Here is a 19,391-nt window from a genome sequence, read left to right as displayed (position 1 = left end):
CCCAGCTGGACTTTTCTTCTTGCATTTCTGTGCTCATTTATTAAAACACCCCTCTTCCCATTTCAAAGCCGGAGAGGCGTCCCCGCAGCCCGACCTCCCCAGACAACGCTGGCTGTGCTCGCTCTGGGGCGAATAATGCTGATTTTTTTTATTTGCTTGCACTGCAGCGGAAGGCTAGGACTGCCTGCCAGCCACGGCCCCATTTGCAGAACCCTCATCTCATCCTTTTTTGCTCACCGTCTTTTAATTACACAAAACCCTGCCCAGAAGAGGTGGTGAAGCCCATCAAAATTAAACGACTTGACCAAGGCCATGCGAGGAGTCGGTGGCAGAGCAGGATCATCTCAGGCTTTAAACATCCCCTGAACTACAAGCCAGAATTTTCTCCCTCCTTTCTGGATCTAATTTTGCTAAGTGCTAGAAACAAAGCAAAAAAAAAAAGGAGAGCCATACCCAAACCCAGCAAACCCCGTGGGATCCTTTCAGCCTCCTCTGCCCAGCGCCACCAGTCAATCCCGAAAGCACCAGCAGCATGTGCTTCGCCTTTCCCATTGTTTCCCCAGGGCTTCAAACCAGAAAGGCAAGTTGATGAAAAAAAATTTGGTCCAGGAAGTAATACAAAAGGCAGGCTTAATTATACACATTGGGTATTGCCTCTCCCTGTTCCATTAATCCATCGAGCTAGGTAATGGTAAATTAGGTCAGATTATGTGAGCGCTGAAATAAAAGCCGGAGGCCAAATTCCTCCCGTCCACACCTCCTTTACCTCTGAGGTTGCATAAATGTTAATGGGCGCTGGATCCGTCTGCATTGCTTCGGTGGAGCTGCAGTGCTGAGTTTTCAGATTTCGGCTGTTTTGGCATAGGAATAACCCCGCAGCATCATTAGGGCTCAATTCTCTCTAATTTTCTTTGCGTTCGTTTTCACGGCCCTCACTGACATCACTGCGGTTGATCTGTTACATCTAAACCTGTTATGCGCACACTGGCTATGAAACGAATACCTTGGTAATCTGGAGCGCTGCCCTGGCGAATCGAGGCAGAAAGAGATGCTCTGAGTTTGTACCGGAGCAGGGATTAATGTTATTGATTTTCCAGTACTAATCTACCTACCGGCATCTCGGTCTGCTCAGCAAGGGCTTAAAACCAGGGCATGCCTTACGCTGATGTTCAAATAAGTGGGTCAGTCCACCCTGAAGACAAAACAATACTGTTTGCTTATTTTTGTGGTGTTTGCTAATATAGAGATAAAAACTAACTAGAACGCGTTATTTCCCCGTGGCTGATATTTCCCCGCGGCCGCCTCTTCCCAGGAGCATCGCAAAACGTGCCCGGGTGGGCAGGAAAACCCAGGCTGGGGTCAGAGACCCTTTTCCAGGGATTCTTCTGAGGCTGACGCTGCCTTTGACCTAAGGACAGCTCTGGGGAGGGAGGTCCAGACTCGCTGTTTAAAATTTATTTCGAGGCTTTGAACATTTCTAAGGAGGGATGGGGCTGGCAGTGGCCACGTGCCGGTGTGCCGGGAAGGGACTGTGTCCACGCCATGCGGGATGGGGAATCGGCATTCTGGGGGATGCTGCTCGCTGAGCACTGGCAATTCCCACGTGAAAACCGTCCTTCCTCCAGCGTAAGCATCTGGCAACACAAGCTAGCAAAAAAAAAAAAGGCTGTGGGGACATAAAGTACAGGCTGGTTGTACTGCAAATAAGATTGAAAATGTATGCCCTTAGCGACACACATTTGCTCTGATCCCTCTTCTAAAGTGAACGCTTTACCATGCCACAAATGGGTGCCTTTTCCTTTCCACAATTAAAAATACAATTACCTGCTGCTGAACGCCTAAATTAAAAAAAAGGTCCTGTAATTTGCTGCTATGTGGCATCGCGTCGCTGGAGGTGAAGTAGCGTTCCCCCTCCTCACCCCCAATTCAGCGCCCACAGCTCCGCACCGCTGCCGGCAGCCCCATGATGGTGGCGGCACGTTGTGAAAAGGATAAAACCCACCCTAAAACAAGGTGTTGCTCAGCTGTTAGAGAACTTGTAGATTTGGAAAGCGAAAAAAATATATATATACCACTGGATCTCATAGATAAGCCACAATTTCTGTGGTTCCCTGAAGGTGTCCGCCTCCAGCAGGACACTCCTGCCTTATCAGCGTGGGTGCAGCCGTGGTGTCCTGCACCTCCTGCCCGGCGAGAGGCTGCGATAAGCAAAACTGGGTCCTCATAATCAGCTGCGGAGTGCCAGGCAGATGGCCTGGGGGCTGCAGGCACCTTCTGTGGGCAGGGACTTAGGAAAGCCAGGAGCATTTCACTTCATTTTGCAGGTTGTTTCTTATTTTTCTTTATGTTGCTGGCGGTGTGTTACACTTCTGCTGTTCAAAAGCTGTCCTGGGGTGCAGAGGCCCCATGAAGAAGGTTACATACCAGTGAGGACTCAGATCTGTGGGTCTGATTCACCATTTTATTTAGCCGCTCGCAGTGATGCAACGTGCGTGCAGATTGCGGCGGTGTATTTCGCATCGACTTGTCAGTATAAATGAGTGTGCTCTGTGCAGCCTGCAGCCAAACTGCGCTTTTAACGGCACAGATGGCTTTGCCCTTCGCTGCTTCTCTGCCGTGATGGAGTTTGGGGCTCGTGGAGCATCTGGGGGAGATGGTAACCCCAGGGGAGCTCCGGCTCCAGGATGGGGTGCAGCGGGAGCCGTCATGTTCTGGGAATCATTGCACAAGACTGAGTTGTTTCAAAGGAAGGTTTTGTAAATCGAGTTGAGGTCACTTTGTCGATGACCTGTGAGGAATGACTCTTACTTGCCACGCCAGGCAGGGATGGCAGGAAACCATCCAAGAGACACAGGTTGCTCCTTTTCCTGCCGGTGGGATGTGTGACACGACAAAACCACAAGCCAGACCAGACTCCCTGTCCCATTTTCCCTCCACAAATGATGAATAATTTTGTCCCTTCCTCAAATTTTGTCCCTTCTTCATGAACATGGGGAAAATCCTCAGTCAGTGCACCTCTGCGTTAGCACCTCTGGCTGCAGCAGCTCCCTGCACCCCGGGGTGGCCCCGGGCACGGGGCACGGAGCCGAAAGGATTCCTTGCCAGTGCTCCTCAAGGTTAAAATATAACCTGTTCCTGGAACCAGCACCGTATTTCAGACTGATTCATACTATTTCTTATCAGGGAGCGAGACCGAAGACTGTAGGGGAAAGGGCTCATTAAGGTAAGTGACACCGTAATTTCCCTACCCTCCTCTGCCCCGCCAAAAGCATTGGAAGGAGATTAGGTGCTCTTGACTGTTGTTTGTGGAGTAGAAAACCTAGATAAACTACATGGAGCAATACTGGAAAGTGCTCCTCTTCGAGTTTTAATTCAGGTATTTCCTTGAATAAGGCTGCCTTATAGAAAGGAAGTTCTCGTTTGATTTACGTCTTGCAGATACGGGTGATCATCGGGAGCGCTGTCTGCTGGAATTACATGTATGCACATGGCCCTCCAGCTCCAAAACAGCATTTAAGCTGGCGAACACAGTGTCAAACCACCTGTCAGCAACGTCTATTCGGTTTAGTCTCTTTTGGAGGAAACAAAGGTGTGATAACCCGGTGGCTTCTGCCAGCAGGCAAGACGAGGGGGAAAGGAAGGAGAGATTTAGCAATTGCTGTGTTAATTTGCATGTTGTTGAAGGACTTGTCAGAGTCCTTGCTTTCTACAGGTTTCGGGACGCCTGGTCTCATGGGACAGTGTGATGGCTTGGGCACACCAGGACGGTGGCCAGGACTCACCTCCGGCTCTCCCACCCCCTGTACAAGCGCTGCTCCGGGTGCAGAAAACGCTGCCAGGTACCCAAAATCAATCAGGTGTGAGTCACGCGCGTGACGCTGTTATTATTGTGCTTTATTCCAGCGGCGCCGTGTTCCCACGGAGAACTGAGACTTCCCAGCACAGAGGGAGGAGGAGAGCACGTGCGGCTCCACCGCAGCCCCTCTCCCGGTACCCACACGGGCGGCGAGGACAAGAACAGACCAGGCTTTTCTCGCCTCGTCTGTATTCATTTTGTGGTTAACGGGAAAACCAAGCACTTTATTTTCCTGCTTTTTTGGGGCCTCGGAGGATGGTTTTCTTACTCGCTTCCGAAGGCTCAAGCAGCAATAAATTGCTTTGCATTATCATGGTGCTTCATGCAAACAGTTAACCTTGATTTCAGTACACGCTACGTAACGCCACCTTCCCAGCAAGGTCGGATCCCAAATAAACCTTCAAGGAGAAACAAAATAAAGTCGGTGCTGTTCCCGGAGCCCTGGGCCGCAAAGAGTTAGCCTCCAGCTCCCTGAGTGTGTTAAATTGAATTGTGTTGGGTTGATTTCGTGGTGGAACAAAGAGAACATCCGTATTGCAAAGCGCGGGGGAAAGCGGAGCATTTCGGGGGCGCGGGGGAGCTCGTTCCTGCTGCAGACAGGCCAGGATTAACGGCTCTGCGGTGGAGCGGGAGCTGCGGCGAGGGATGGTGGGTGCTGTGGATCCCATCTTCCCAAAAAGCCTTTGCAGGGAAGGGTGGAAAGCTCTCCTAAGCCCTTCCACGAGCTTTCTTCCCCACCCCGAGGCTCAAGCCCATGCAGAGGAAGGTGTGGACGTGGCACTGCGGGACATGGTTTAGTGGCTATGGTGGGGTTGGGGTGGTGGTTGGATTTGATGATCTTACAGGGCTTTTCCAACCGTAGTGATTCTGTGATGGGGCGCCTCGTCCTGCTCTCCTGGCCCTGCCGGACGGGGTGACGGGAGAGGGCAGCGGGCTCTCTGCGAGCCGAGGCACCCAGAAACGCCCAACCAAGAAGAAACCCTGTCGTAGGCAGAACTCTGAGACAAAGCGGTGGCAGCACAAGACCTGAGCCGGCCCGGGGGCCTCGCCTGCGCTTTGGGGAGCATTTGGGGCTCTTCGGGGACGTGGAACGCCCACGTGCCAAAGGCGACGCCGTAGTCCTCCGGGAAAAACACCGCCTGCGCTCCTGCAATGCTGCCATTTCTGCCTCCCCCACTCCCCGCCAGCCCGGCCTCCCCCCGCGGCACCCGGAGGCGCGGGGCTGGGTGCGGCCGGGGGTGCCCACCCCAGAAGCCCCCCAGGGCTGCAGAGTGCCGCAGGCCCCGGGGGGCCGGAACCCCCTCCTGCCGTGCTTGCACGGGGGGCAGACGCTTGCCCCGGCCGTGCCGGGGGGTGCTTGTGCGAGGGGCGCAGGGACAGGCGGGCTGCGCTTGCACGAGGAGGGGTGCGCTCGCACCGCGGCCGCGAGCGCAGACGCCGCCGGTCCGCCCGCACGAGGAGCGCGCGCACGCCCGCGGCCCGGCCGGGCGCTGGCACGGGAAGCGCGCCCGCCGCTGCCCTCCCCGCGGGCTGCTCAGCCGGCCCGCCCCCGCCGGCACAGCCAATCAGGCCCCTCCACCCCGCCGCCTCTCTTCACCATTCGCCCGCCTCCCTGCCAATCCTCCTCCCGGTGCCCGGCGGCCTGTAACGTCACGCCGCGGGGCCCCCGCCGTGGCCCAACGGCGCGGCGGGCGGCAGCGGCGGCGTCTCGCGATTGGCGGGTACGGGGCGGGGCGGGGCGGGGCGCGGGCGCGGCTTTAAAGCGGGGCCGGGGCGGCGCGCGAGCCCCGTGCAGACCCCCCCCGCGCCCCCCCCCCCCCCGCCGCCCCACCGCCGCCACCGGGCGGATGGAGCTGAGCTGCGGAGTGGGGGGCAGCGCGGCGGCGCCCCCGGGGCCCGGTCCCCCCCCGGCCGCCCCCGCCGCCCCCGCGCCGCCGATGGAGGGCGAGGAGTACGAGAGCCTGCCCAGCGGCGCCTCGCTCGGCACCCACATGATGGCCGGAGCGGTGGCGGGCATCATGGAGCACACGGTCATGTACCCGGTGGACTCGGTCAAGGTGCGTGGAGGCGGGGGGGGGCGGTGCCCGGGACCTCCGGGATCCGCTCCGACGGCTGCCGGTCCCGGGGGAGGCGTGCAGGGGGGTGCAGTGGGCTTACGCGCACCGGGTACCGGGGGTCTGCGGGGGTGCACGGGGGGTGCACGGGGCTGCACGCGCGGGGTGCCGGGGTCTGCGCTGGTGCGAGCGGGAGCGCACGCGGGGGGTGCGGGGGGTGCAGTGGGGCGGGGAGGGGGGGGGAAGCGTGCAAGGGGTGTCGGGGTGCAAGCGGGGGGAAAGCGTGCGATGAGTTGGGGTGCACGGGGCTCCCGGGGCGGGGGGAGCGTTGCTCGGGGGGCGCGGAGCCGTACCGGCCTGTCGGGGAGCGTGGGAGAGGTGCTGGGCGTGGGTGCGGAGCAGGGTGCTGCGGCGTGGAAGCTCCCCGAGGTGTCACCCCCGAGGTCTCCGATGGAAGCCGGAGCTGCGCACCCACCCTGGACCCGTCGCTGCACCCCTCCGGTGCCATCCCGGACAGCCCCAGCGTCCTCGGCCCCGGCCAGCTTTGCGCGACCCACGGCGCGAAGGCGGGCACCGGGCCTTGCCGCCTCCCGCTGCGGCGAGCGAAGTCCTCCCGCCGCTCCCCGGGGCGGGAGATGCCACCGGTGTCCTCCGCCGTGGGGCCGGAGCAGGAGCCCCACCGGGTGCCTTTTCCCTCCCGTGGTGTCGGATCCCAGCCCAGGCGGGAGAAGCCGGTGGGCCGGGGCGCTCCGTCTGTCTGCGCGCCAGGATGGCTGCGGTGGCGTGTACCTGACCTACGCGTCACCCCAGCCCCGTGGCAGCGGTGGCTTTACCGGGGTCGGGGCTTATAAAGGGGCTTGCGCTGCTGCGGATGCCGGCGGTGGTTGGGTTTTCACGCGGATGAACTGCTCGAGACTAACGGGTGTGCTCTCAGTGCTGTCGAGTACACCCGAGGGAAGACTTTGCGGCGTCACCAACACGGTAGGAAGCGTCGTGAAGGATATTTCCTCCCTCTGCCCTGCCAGCGTGCTGCTCTGGCGGCTTAAAAAAAGAGAAAATAAGGTTGGGAGAAGCCAAACGCCCTCGATATCGCATTGCCGGCGCTGATAGATCCTCCGCGGTCCGGTCGGGAAGGGCTGCAAGCAGATGCTCTAATTTCTCCTCTTTTCAATGCAGGGCTCCCTGAAAGAGTAGAAAGAGGAGAGGAAATGCCTTCGCTTTGAGGCACTGGAGGTCTTGCCAGTGTGCTGCAATAAGCCCTCAAAGGAAATATTATCGGCTTTTTTCCGTGTTTTCCCTCTGGGTGTGTACCTGCTGGACCTGGCTCATAGGTTTGGGCTGCTCCGCATCGCGGGTCCCCCCGAGGCGCGGGGTCCGTGCCCACCCCGAGCGCCTCCGCACCGGCTCCTTTCACAAACGAGCCCGGTATTTTCTGCCAAGTCACGGTCAGAGCAGCGTGTCATCACTCTAGACTTTATGGCGTTGTTTAAGAGGGCATTTCCTCTGCGGGGAAAAGGGAGAGGGAGAAAACGAAAGTCGTGCCCGGTTTCCCGGAGCGGGAGGTGCTTTGCAGGATGGTAGTAGTGCTGATTTCACCGGGCAATGAATTCCCTGGTTGCTTCACAGCCAGCAGCGCCTGTGCTAGGAGAGTGCCGAGGCAATGCCTTACGCTGGGAATAATCCCGCTCAGCCAAGTGCCTTGAAGTGTTCAGGAGCAGATAAAATACTCCGGCTGTTGGCCGGCTGCAGGAAAACTCCGGCGGAGCATGGCCAAGGTCACCCCGCGTGTCGGGGGCAGAGCGAAACCCCGAGCTGCAGGCTTTGGGTGCTGCTCCCGCGACAGGCGCCTGCCGCTGGTGTGTGCCTGCTCTGTCTGTCTGCCTGCTACGGGAAAAGGTGAGAACTGACCCCAAAAGGGCTTTTTTTTGTAATGGGAGTAACCAGACAGTAAATAAGCTTGTAAGAGCAGCTGTCTTTCACTTTACCGTGGGAAACGTGCTGCTCTCCTCCTGCAGAAAAGCAGCAAAGCTCCTTCCTTAGTCTGACCCTCTGGATAATAATTCCTGGGATCGGTGACGGCTGAGCATGGCCCGTGGAGGAGGTGGGGGGTTGTGGATGCTGCAGAAAGAGGCATTTTGGGCACCTGGCTAGATCGTGCTGTAGAGGAAACGTTTTGGTTCCAGCAAGTCGTTTCCTCTCAAAGAGAAACTGAAAATGCTGTAATTTGGGGAATTGTTTGCTTCGCACGCTCGCACAGCTCCTGAGCTCGCCGAGGTCGGGGTAGGGCAGGCTGCGATGGTGGTGTCCTGGTGAGGTGAGCCAAGGCAAGCAGTTAACGTAGTGCCCTACAGACCTCTGTGAAGTTCACAGATACGCCTGCGTGACAGCGTAGAGAGCACCCAGAGGTGCTGTTGGCGCTCGTGGGGCCACACGTGCTGGGATGTGAAGAGGGAGGGTGTAAATCCGTGATGCACGTGCCCGTGGGCAGCCTCTGACAGCACCTGGCTGCCATTCCCCTGCCCTAACTTAAAGCATTGCTAGTCGTACGTGTGTATTTTGCAGCAAAGTCGCGATTGTTTAGTGGGGAAATGTGTTACAGGTTGTGTTTTACCACTAAAGCTGCAGCTGGAGGCTTGGGATTATTGAGACTTGCTTGGTGTCTTTTCCTTCCCATCCTTTTTCTGATGGTAAAGACCCCCTGGCAGCTTCAGCCTTAACTACGCGTTGGCCTCTGCCTTACCCGCTCAGCGCTGCGGCCCTAGTAAAACACTGGCTTGAGCTGTAGGTTTGCAGATGTGTGCCGATGGTGTTTCTCATAGTGCTTAGGCTTGTTTTGGTTTGTAGCTGCTGAAAACACAGCTGCCCTGGCAAGCCTGATCAGCCTCCAAATGAATTTGAGAGATCAGCATGTCAAGGACTTCTCGTGATGGCTGCAGACTCTCCTGGAGCCTCCTCCCTCCTCTTGCTTAAGCCATTTAGTGGATCCAAATGCTGCTGGAGCTGGTTTCCCAAGGCAGGTAAAGTAGCTGCCTTGAGGATGTGAAGAACAGCTCTTGTCCTCGCTTGGAAACTAATTGCTGATGTGAGACAGCTCAATGAGAAACTGGAGGTGTGCCGGGCTTGAACCTCCCTTCCTCGCAGTGGATGGCAGTCGCGCTAATGACAAAAAGTCCTTGCTCCAGCCCTAACCACATTGCGGTCCTCCATGACAACCTGAACCACTCCTAACCAAGTTGGTGCAACAAGACGTCTGTAAGTTGACTTTGCTGTGGCTGTGCATGGTGTCTAATGGTACGAGAGGTCCCGTACTGTAATGGGAGCTCCTGGGGTGAAGAGTAGGAGAAACATCTCGCCTACATCTGCGATGCCAGAGAGGGGAGCGGGAAGGAAAGGAGGACGAGTGCGGTGGGGCTTGTTGGGAGGAAAGGAAAGGAGGATGAGTACCATGGGGCTTGTTGGGAGGAAAGGAAAGGAGGATGAGTACAATGGGGCTTGTTGGGAGGAAAGGAGGATGAGTACGGTGGGGCTTGTTGGGAGGAAAGGAGGATGAGTACGGTGGGGCTTGTTGGGAGGAAAGGAAAGGAGGATGAGTACAATGGGGCTTGTTGGGAGGAAAGGAGGATGAGTACGGTGGGGCTTGTTGGGAGGAAAGGAAAGGAGGCCGAGTGCGATGGGGCTTGTTGGGAGGGATGGAGCAAGCGTTCCATTGGCTCCAGCTAGGACAGTCAACTGTGGGTGACCTGCCTGGTGCAAGTAGAGTTTGGAGCTTCCCTGCTTGTAACTAAGGTCTTGAAAGCACACAAGTACGAGGGTGGCGGGGCAGATGAGCTCCTGTGAGCTGTTCTACTGTGGTTTCTTCAGACTTTGGGGTTAGGGATCCTTGCCTTGGCTTGGGTTTGGTGGTAGGAGGTTCTGCATCCACCCATCTGGACACAGCTCCAGGAGGAGCAGTTACTGTTGTATCAGCTGATAGTGTTGGGGTGCTGGAAAGTCACGGCTAACCTGTTCGACTTACCCTACATCCCTTCCCGTGGGCCTTTTCAGAGTCGGGTGGGTACCACACCAAGAGTGTGGTTTGTCTGGGGAGCTGCTCTAGCTGGAAAACAGCCTAGCAAAAAAAAATGGGGCGTTCAGAGCTGCTTCTCTGAGCGTGGCATGGGTCGTGCAATAGCAAAGCCTTCTCTGGCCAGTGGAATCTGACCCGATCGCTGAAGAAATGCTGCTTATTTCCTGGTAAAAGTATATTGTGTTCTCCGTGTCTTTTGTTAGCTGCAGGGAGACCAGGGTGGTTGTCTTTCACATGAACGTACGGGCTGAACTTTGAGAAAGCATGCCGTGTTCAGAAAAAAAACCAACAAAGGCAAATTATATCTGAGCTTGTTTGTACAGTGGCATGTCAAATCAGTGACCCTTTGCGAGAACGTGCAGGACTAGAGACCTGACTCTTGTTTGTAAAACAATTTTAGCTAGAAGACGACCCTGGACTATTCCTGTGCTCCTGGCAGTAGGAAGGCTGGGTCCTCTCCCCCAAACAGCATCCGTAAAGACGGCGCTGGTCCCCAAACAGCCGGTAACCTGCTGAACCTGAAGCTGTGACTTTTGGTGTTGCTTCTCATGCCCAAGCTGAAACCAGGACTACCAGGACGCTTGCGGTTGTCAGTGCACTCTTGCCTTATGCAATGAGGATTAATCTAAGTAGGTGGAGAAGTATTTCTTGGCTGGTTAACAACAGGGGGGTGAGGTTCCTGGAGGAGCTTGCTGGCTTCAGATAGGTGACAGGAGCTGGGGGGGTGAGGACTGCGTAGCTCAGAGCAAATCATCAACGTTCACGCCATGATAAACTTATCCTGGGTGAAACAGAGCTGAACCTGTTTTCAGCTCTGTGCCTCTTGCATTGCAGCGGCCACGCAGGAGAGCCTGGGTTTGGCTACTCCTTGGGCTGTTTGTCCTGGTTTTACGTCCGCAGCGTTAATGAAAGGTGCGAGCCTGTGGACCGGGTGATGCAAACTGCAGCGTGCGTGGGTTAGGTGGGGACAACGTACACTTTCTGCCCGCTCCGCCGTATGGTGTGAGCTTTCGAACCTCTCTAGAATGGCTCTGATGATAAACAGAAAAATAGAAATGGATATTTATCCACTCTCATGTGAAAGCAGCTGATTCTCAGTAAGGGTGGAGATACGTGGGGTTAGTTCTCGACGCCGCAGCACCATGTGCTTTGGTCTTGCACATGCCAGGCTGATAGTTTATTGCTCTACAGGAGCACTTACCCCTGATTACCTTTCTGACGCGATGACGCTGCTGCATGTTTAAATTACACCGCCTGCTTCGAAGGCATCCCGGCCGTAGACCGGGGTGAGATCGAGATCTCCTGGGGTCAGGTCTGAAGCAATGCCTTCAAGTTAAAACTAGCAGGGCAAAAAACCCCAAGAAACCAAAGCCCAGCTGGATGCGACCTGCTCGGCAGCGGTGGGTCGTGCTGAGTCACGCTGACGGCGGAGCGGCTGCCGGGAGTTTGGGGCGTCGGGAAATCCAGCCCCTCCTGATGAGCCTCCGTGGGATGGGAAGGAGCAGAGACCCGTGGGGGGTCACAGGACCCTTACGCTCAGTGGGGGCTGAGGGCCGGATTTAAAACCTGTTTTTAAATTCCAAGATAATTCAGTGCCGTTGCTGTATTTACAGGAGGATTTTTCTGAGCCTTTGGGTTTATTTCCAGCGCTGTTCATAGGTTACAATGCATTTAGTGCTCTGAAACAGGAAGTTTCGCTCGAGGCTGCTAAATTCCCTGTTGTAGGGTGATGCTTTGTCATGATCCCTGGCCGATGCTTAAGTCTGAAATTCAGGTAGCTGCTGAACTAAGTCACTTTGCAAATGTAATTCCTGTGCAATTTTTTTAGAATATTTACTACAAATGCAAGAATTTGTTTGGCTTGGCCTCACGTATTGCTTTGCTGCTTTCATAGCTTGGTTTTATTACACTGGGTTAAAGTCCTGAATTCAGCTCTGATCTCTTCCTCGGTCTCAGAAAGTGCATGTGAAGGTGCTCTTCAGTTTCCAGCAACTAGAGTGGTTTGGGGAATCAAAGGTCCAAACCTGAAACCTTTTTATTGGCTTAATCTTGCCTGAAGCTTAGCTGTAGTATTGTCTCCTGGCTAAGTAAGTGAATCGATAAGCTCGAAGGGCCGTGTCCTGGTGAGGAAGGACGGAGGTGGCATGGGTGAGCCGTGCTCTTTCCAGGGCTGTTGAATCTCTGCCGAGGACGGAGCCGTTCGTGTCGCTTTGCCCGCGAGGGCAGCGCCGGTGTCTGCACGCTGCCAAATTGTTTGGGGGAAAGTTTATTCTGAAGATGGGGTGTCCCAGCTCACGGGGTGGAAAGCATCCTTCCCGCCAAACCCGAATGACCTCTTAATTGCGCTTCTCCTTAAAGGAGCATTAATTTGATGGTGCCTGTTGCAGGTTGCTAAACACTCGTCTCCTGTGGCTATGCCCTTTCCCAGGAGCCTTCTGTGTTTGTGTTTCGAGGCATGAGGCTGCCGCCGAAGGCTGTATCCCTTCCGACCGGTTTCGGTGTGCTGGGCTGTATCAGCCGTCTTGCAGACCGGCAGGACCTGTGGGCTGCTCCGCAGGAGCGGCAGAGCCCTTTGCATCTTGATGCTCTAGATTTGCTCCGTTCTTGCCGGGACGGTTGCAGAGGTTTAAGCCCTGCCAGTGTCTCTTCCCGTCGCTGGTGGGAGGTGGTTGGGGTCTGTGCCCTGCAAACACCCATCGCAGGTTGGCATCATCGTTGCACGGGCTTTGAGCGTTGCTGGTGTGTGATGGCATCAGTCTGCAGAAGCCTGAAACGAACTAAAAGAAGTGATTTTTCCCACGGTGCGTAATTAAGTGATGGCAGTGAGTTTAATAGGGTGCTTTGGATGCCAGAAGCTTAGCTGGCTTCAAAAATCCGTGGAAGAAAAGCCCCTCGAGGACTGTCGAACAGAGATGCGGATGAGACCTCCTGGCTCAGGCAGTTGGTGGCTGCCGGACACCGGGAGCGGGGAGGGAAGACGGGGCGAAGGGCGGCTCCGTGCTCCCCCGGCTGCTGGGGGCCATAGGCACCCGCTGGGTCCTCCTTGGGTCGCTGTGCAGGAGAACGGGGTGGCCTTTGCCTGTCTGTCCTTCAACGGGGGGGTTGCTGCAGGTACCCCACTTTCTCAGCTTGCCCTTCTAGGAAACCTGTTTGCCAATCGAGCGGGCTAACTCTGCACGCCAAGTGTCAAAAGCAGCTGAGCAACTGCAGGAGAAACAAGCTGGGGCAGAGAGCTGGGAGTGTTGTAAGCAAGAGGCAATTAAAGACCTAACTGTATTTCTTCATCGAGGCTTTTGAACAACTCCATTAGCTTAATACTTTCCATGCATAAACAAGAGCAGAGGTTACACTTCCCTCCGCCGAGCACTTGTCTGAGCACTCTCATAAGGTTTTGGTGTTGCAATGGAAGCGTGGAGTTCATCTCGCTGGTCTGGCAGGCGACGTGTGGATAAATAGTGCCGTGGCCCCGGCGCGGGTGCAACCGGAGAATGAATTATTGACCCCTCTAATGATCTTGGAAGTCTTGTAGCTCTTTATGGCTTGTGCTTGTTGCATTAAAGATGGGTAACTGAGGCCTCTCCCTTCGTGTGCTTTGTTGCAGACAAGGATGCAGAGCTTGCAGCCGGACCCCAAAGCCCAGTACAGGAGCGTGTACGAAGCTCTGAAGAAGATTGTCCTTACAGAGGGTTTCTGGAGGCCTTTACGTGGGATTAATGTCACCATGCTGGGGGCTGGCCCTGCCCACGCAATGTACTTTGCCTGCTATGAAAAAATGAAAAAGTCTCTAAGTGATACTCTCCAGCATGGAGGAAACAGCCACTTGGCCAATGGTATTTTTGTTTTTTGCACAAAACCCCCCACGCTTGCAGTTAACAGCCTGTCCCTTGCTTGCTTCACATGCTTAGCCTGGCATCCTTCACTGTGCTCTGCTCCTGGCGGGTCTGCTGGAGGCAGCCTGCGTTCAGACTGCTGCTGCAAAGACGCATCCGGGAGGATGCAAGATGCAAACGTAACCCCAGGCTTGCAGCTCTCGGCACCTGCTTTGGGAGTGCTGCAGAGGCAGGGGGAAGTCACGTAGGCAAGCGTGGCCTCTAGTTGAGTGCTTCGTGCTGGTCACCACGCTCCTCTGAAACCTGTGCCCTGCCTTGGGACCGCTGGGCACTTGGTAGATCTCTCTTCCAGAGGGTGTTGAGCTGGTATTGGAGGTCTTTGCTGCGGTAGTGTCTAGCCAAGGAGTCACAGCTGTAATATGGCATGCAGAGGGGCTCTGAAGCAACTTCGGATGTTTCCGCTTCAAGCGGGCTCTTCTGATCCCGGGGGGAAGGTGGGGAGGCTGCTTATGTACCCACCTAGCAAGGGGTTAGAGGTACTACCCCGAGCACTCAGAATTTGGCTGTCTTGCATGAAGAGATGCTGGGGAAAGGCGAGTTGTGCTCACAGCTAGCCATCCAAGCCTGCTGCGCTCTGTGCCTCCCAGAAGATCACACATGGCTGGGCTGGCTGTCAGGAGCAGAGTAGAGAAGTCCTTCCTGGCCTGAAACACCTGATGGCAATGTGGTGCACCCTCCAAAGCCCTAGTCTCATCTTTACTTTTGCACGGCATCTTTAATCTCAGATATTCTAGCCCAAGTAATCAATACATTGGACAAGAGGTGTTCAGATGCAGTCGCAGGCTCTCTCTGGCTTTGTTGAAGGCATCGTCTAAACCTCCTGTTTGCAGTACAGGTTGTTCCACATGTCTCCCTTGGAGCTCCAGCATGGTAAAGTGCACCGCATCCTCTGTGTGCTTGCATGCTTCGTTAAAGATTTTGCTTCTCCTACAAGGCTTTTGCTTTTAGGTCCAGCAATACTGCTGTAAAGGCAGAAACACTCTAATTGAGCAGCCAGGGTGGTTACAAAAGGGTTTGTGCAGAAGACGCTTCTGCCTGGTCCTTGACGTGATGTGGTGGTAGGAATCTGCCAGGGCAGTCACTTGACTTGACTCAACCAACTCAGTTAAGGGTCTATAATACCTTTCCGGCTTGCTGCTTTTTGCTAGTAATGTGCTTCCTGTGTCTGCCTTTCAAGTAGCTACAGGCTCTCAGTACCAGTGGGAGAACTGAAGCGCTGCGTTAATGAGAAATGACCAAAAGTCATTTGGGCAAGAGAGAATTTGAGATGGAAACCTACATCAAAGGAGAAGGTGTGGCTCGAGAGGCCCATCCTAGAGCCAACTGCAGAATCATTAATGGCTGGCTGGATGTTTGCAGAATCCGTGCAATTAGTGTTTAAAACGAGACTGCGTAAACAGATGAAAATGCCTAATTATGGATGTGCTGAGGCAGTTCTAAACATTGCTCATTTCTCAGTCCTGCGCAGGCGGAGTGAAGCCCATGGTGTCTATGTGAAGCCCGTGGTGTCTTGCATAGACAAAACCTCGCGAGTTGTTGGGAATAGCAAAGGCGATGGCTGCGATCCTGATCCTGGTTTCTGTCAAGCTGCTCTGGATGGGTTTTTCTCCCCTGGGAATGAGTCGTGTGGCTGGGTGCTTCCCTGGGCTTGCTGCGGAGCTGGGCCGCAGCTCCCCAGGCAGCGGTACCCGGGTGCTCGGTGGCATGCAGGCTGCCTGCACCATCGGCTGCTGCCTCCGCGGCTGGCAGTGCCCGAGCGAGCCTCTGACTTCTGAATCGTTTTTTATAAGGATGCTCTTGTGTCTTGCAGGTATAGCTGGGAGCGTGGCCACGCTACTCCACGACGCAGTGATGAATCCCGCTGAAGGTAATGCCCTGTGCTGTTGGGGGAAGCGCTGTACCCCGTTAGCCTGGGAAAGCACCGAAGACACCCTGTGCTATCTCAGCAGCTTAAGTCCCTTGCTTTAGTGACTCTGCCCAGCTTTTAATGAGCTCAGACAGTGTAAAGGGATAAATTCTGCCTGGCTGTTTTCCCTTGCTTGCCAAGGGGTTGCACAGCATCTGCGTGGCGTATCGTGACTTCCCGGGAAAACGGATGTCACCTTTACTAACCCAATGCTGTTACTACTCTGCCAGTGCAGTGGTGGTGGTTTTTCTGAAGCTTTGGACCACCCAAACAAAACTGAGCTCGGTCATGTTGTTAGACAAGTCCAGCAGCCGGTGGGACCGTTGCATAGCCTTCCCGGGTAGGTAGAGTCTGGCATGAAGAGGACTAACGGTGAGATGCAGCTAAAATGAAGACAATTAGCTGGGCTGCCAGCTAGTCAGTGTTAATGTATTGTACTTCTGAGCTGGCCCGAAGTCGGGTTTGTCTGAAGGAAGAAATGTCTCTAGTGTTTCAAATCCTTTTAGTCGTATACCGATTAAATGAATTGGCCTTTTGCTTCAGTCAATGGAAGTTGTTCCATTTCAGGACTTGGCACTGTAGGTGGGGTCTGTTATGCTTCCCAGGTGATGTACAGTTATTTAATCACCTTTCTGCCCTTGTCCTCTTGGTATGTCAGTGTTTCCGCACAACAGCTCTGCATCCTCACAGATGCACCTGAGGGTACTTATCATTCTGTCTTAATGCCTTTCTAGCTAGAATTAAAGGTTCCTTAATTAAGCTTGAGGAGAGGAGTGCATTAGCCCATAGAAGTGGAGAGCTGTTGAACCAGGGCTGAGCTCTGACCCGTGTCCCTCACTTGTTGCGTTGAGTTTCTTGGGGGGCACTGGGCAGGTTGGGGGAAGCAGAGGATGTATGCAGCCTTTTGGGTGAAAGCCTGTCGATAAGGAGCTCATCGCTACAGAAATGCCTGGTTTATGTCCCAGCAGTTGGGGTTTGGAAGGGGAGGTTGGGCCTGGGTGGTTGGGACTCGGAGCAGGGTTCGGTCTGGGTGTGGTGATGACCAGGAACCATGTGCCTTAGCTAATAAGTCTTTATCTCCCTGCGTCTGTCCTGCCTGGTGCTGCCCGCCCTGCCTTCACCCCCTGCGGCCGTCACCTGGACCAGTGGTGAAGCAGCGGATGCAGATGTTCAACTCCCCCTACAAGTCCGTCCTGGCATGCATAAGGACAGTGCAGAAGACGGAGGGGTTTGGTGCCTTCTACCGCAGCTACACCACCCAGCTCACCATGAATGTCCCCTTCCAGGCCATTCACTTCATCACCTACGAATTCACGCAGGAGCAGATCAACCCACACCGGGAGTATAACCCTCGGTCCCACATCGTCTCCGGTGCCATCGCGGGGGCTGTGGCCGCCGCCGCCACCACTCCTCTGGATGTCTGCAAGACGCTGCTCAACACCCAAGAGAACATGGCCTTGAGCTCTGTGAACATCAGCGGACATCTCTCGGGCATGGTGAACGCCTTCAAGACTGTCTATCAGCTGGGGGGCATTTCGGGGTATTTCAGAGGGGTGCAGGCACGCGTCATTTACCAGATGCCTTCAACGGCCATCGCCTGGTCGGTGTATGAATTCTTCAAGTACTTTCTCACCAAGCACAAGCTGGAAAAAAGAACATCCTTGTGAAGGACTTACCGAGAGTGAACGCAAGGCTCCGTGCCCCCTCTGTGCGTGTCTGTGTGTGCCTGCAAGCCAGCCAGCTCTGGGTCTCTGCTAAGGAACATGCCAGGTTTCTGGTGGATTCACAGCTGACGTCCACTTCTCCCTCCCCAGGGAAGATTAAAGTGGTCCTCAGTCATGTGTTCCCCTCCTTGCTTAAACAATGAAATAGTTTATAAAGACTTATAATAATATATATATTTAATAACTTTATTTTGGAGAAGTGAAATTGCTAACTGATATTTTTCTCTGAATAAGTTTGAAGATGTAGTTTACTCCTCACCTGAAGGCTTAGGTTTTACAGCCTAGGCTGGGGTTTTTTTACAGCGAAGAAGCAAAATATCCTGTCACAGAACTTACATTTTATATAAATATAAAATAGATGGATAATGTTTATCCTTTATTTTTCTATGTAGGCATTTGGGTTTTTTAAATACTATTACAGCTAAATGCTGAGCTGTTTAAAAAGGGCTACATTCTTCCATCCTGTGTAAGGACGACACAAAAGCATTTATTTTTATAGCCAGATTGGCTTTAATTATACAGCATTTAGCCCCCGAGCAGTGGCCTGGGTTCTCGTGTGGGTGTCAAGGTACTTGGTAGCCCCTTGAGACTTGCTGGGATGGGGGGAGAAGGAATTAGGGACACCACTTTGGGAAACTGTAGGACACCAAGGAGGGGCACCCCAAAATACCTGGTCACTTTGTGGGGGAGAGGGGGAAACTATCAATTGCATTTTTTACAAGGAGACTCTAAAAAAAAAAATTTTAAAGAATAGTATTTTTTTTGCAAACACTTTTTTTTAAAGGTACATTTTTATGGTGTGTGATAGCTGAACAGCCTCCATCCTCCCTTAATTTATTCGTACTTCTTTTTCACTGAGGCCCTGATCCTGCTTACAGGAGCAACCGTGCACATCTCCATAGCTGGCGGGGTCGAAGCGGGGTGCACGGAGCTGCTCCGCTCCCTGGGGCGGACCTGGAGCTTCTGTTTACAGTTCGGCTGCTGAGTTGCAAGGGTTGCATCCTGGCAGCACCAAACCAGCAGCAGGCAGCGAAAGCCTTGGGAAAGTCTTCCCTGCGGAACTGAAGCCACCTCCCAGCCCGTGTCTGACAATAAGCTGCTGCTCATCTCTGTTGGGGAGGGGGGAAAAAAAAAAAAACAACGTAGAGAGGTTCCTCGTGCTGTGGGTTTGGTTTTGCTGCTGAGGGATGCTGAGCTTTGCGGTGGCCAGCAAAGCTGTGCCTGCTCGGGAAGGGCGACAGCCTTGCTGTATGCCCTGCTCCTCCTGGGAATGGCTCTTCCAAACCAAAATGCATCTTTTAGCCACTTATTTGGGTGATCAGTAGGTAATGAGGGGTTTTAGGGGCCTGGATGTGTTAATATAAGTTACAGGACACCAACTCGCGTATCTCCATCCTCCCCGGACCTTGCCCTGCCAGCAGCAGCCGATGTCTCGTGCTGGCACCATCTCCTTATTGCCGTGCATGGGGCAGCTTGTGGAGATGGGCCTTCAGCTTGCTGGTGGCACTGGGGGGGTCGGGGAGGGGGAGCTGCAATGTGGAGGGCAGCTTTTGGGCTGGCACGCGTCACTGGAGGTGTCCCGTCGGCCAGGCGCGTTGCGTAGGATGCCACTAAGCAGAGCTGGTCCTTTTGCTCTGTTACTTGGAGAAGGTAAATCAAAGAGCCCCTCTCTGGGTGGTGTTGCATGTGCCTTGTGTAAATGAACCTTGTACCACTGATAATGGTGAAATGAGCTTCTCGATGCCTTTTTGTCGCTTCAACTCAATGAATCACTGTGTCGAATGCACCCTGTGTCTTAAAGTGTAAAAATTGCGAGCTTGAGGCCACTGGTCTGGGTGGTGCAGCTGGAGAAAGCCCTCAGCTCGCTCTGCGCGCGGAGGTCCTCGAGGCTGGAG

The 19,391-nt window shown here is 54.6% G+C and overlaps 1 protein-coding gene across 1 annotated transcript; it reads left to right on the top strand.

The window, feature by feature from the left end:
- Positions 1-5,703: 5,703 nt before the first annotated feature.
- On the top strand, positions 5,704-17,685 carry SLC25A37 (solute carrier family 25 member 37). The gene is made up of 4 exons (XM_059831462.1): positions 5,704-5,913; positions 13,578-13,806; positions 15,677-15,733; positions 16,919-17,685. Exons 1-4 carry the CDS (start codon positions 5,704-5,706, stop codon positions 17,437-17,439), a joined length of 1,017 nt encoding a protein of 338 aa, XP_059687445.1. The 3' UTR covers positions 17,440-17,685.
- Positions 17,686-19,391: the final 1,706 nt, after the last annotated feature.

The sequence above is a fragment of the Gavia stellata genome, chromosome 31, assembly GCF_030936135.1.
Source record: "Gavia stellata isolate bGavSte3 chromosome 31, bGavSte3.hap2, whole genome shotgun sequence".
Taxonomy (NCBI): domain Eukaryota; kingdom Metazoa; phylum Chordata; class Aves; order Gaviiformes; family Gaviidae; genus Gavia; species Gavia stellata.
The sequence above is the reverse complement of the archived record's forward strand: the minus strand, read 5'-3'. Positions and strand labels throughout refer to the sequence as shown.

What these genes read in the sequence shown, in the direction of transcription:
- SLC25A37 (XM_059831462.1), top strand. Translation starts at nt 5,704, where the DNA reads ATGGAGCTGAGCTGCGGAGTGGGGGGCAGCGCGGCGGCGCCCCCGGGG. An exon ending in ACCCGGTGGACTCGGTCAAG is followed by an intron (nt 5,914 to 13,577) that starts GTGCGTGGAGGC and finishes GCTTTGTTGCAG; the next exon opens with ACAAGGATGCAGAGCTTGCA. An exon ending in AGTGATGAATCCCGCTGAAG is followed by an intron (nt 15,734 to 16,918) that starts GTAATGCCCTGT and finishes CACCTGGACCAG; the next exon opens with TGGTGAAGCAGCGGATGCAG.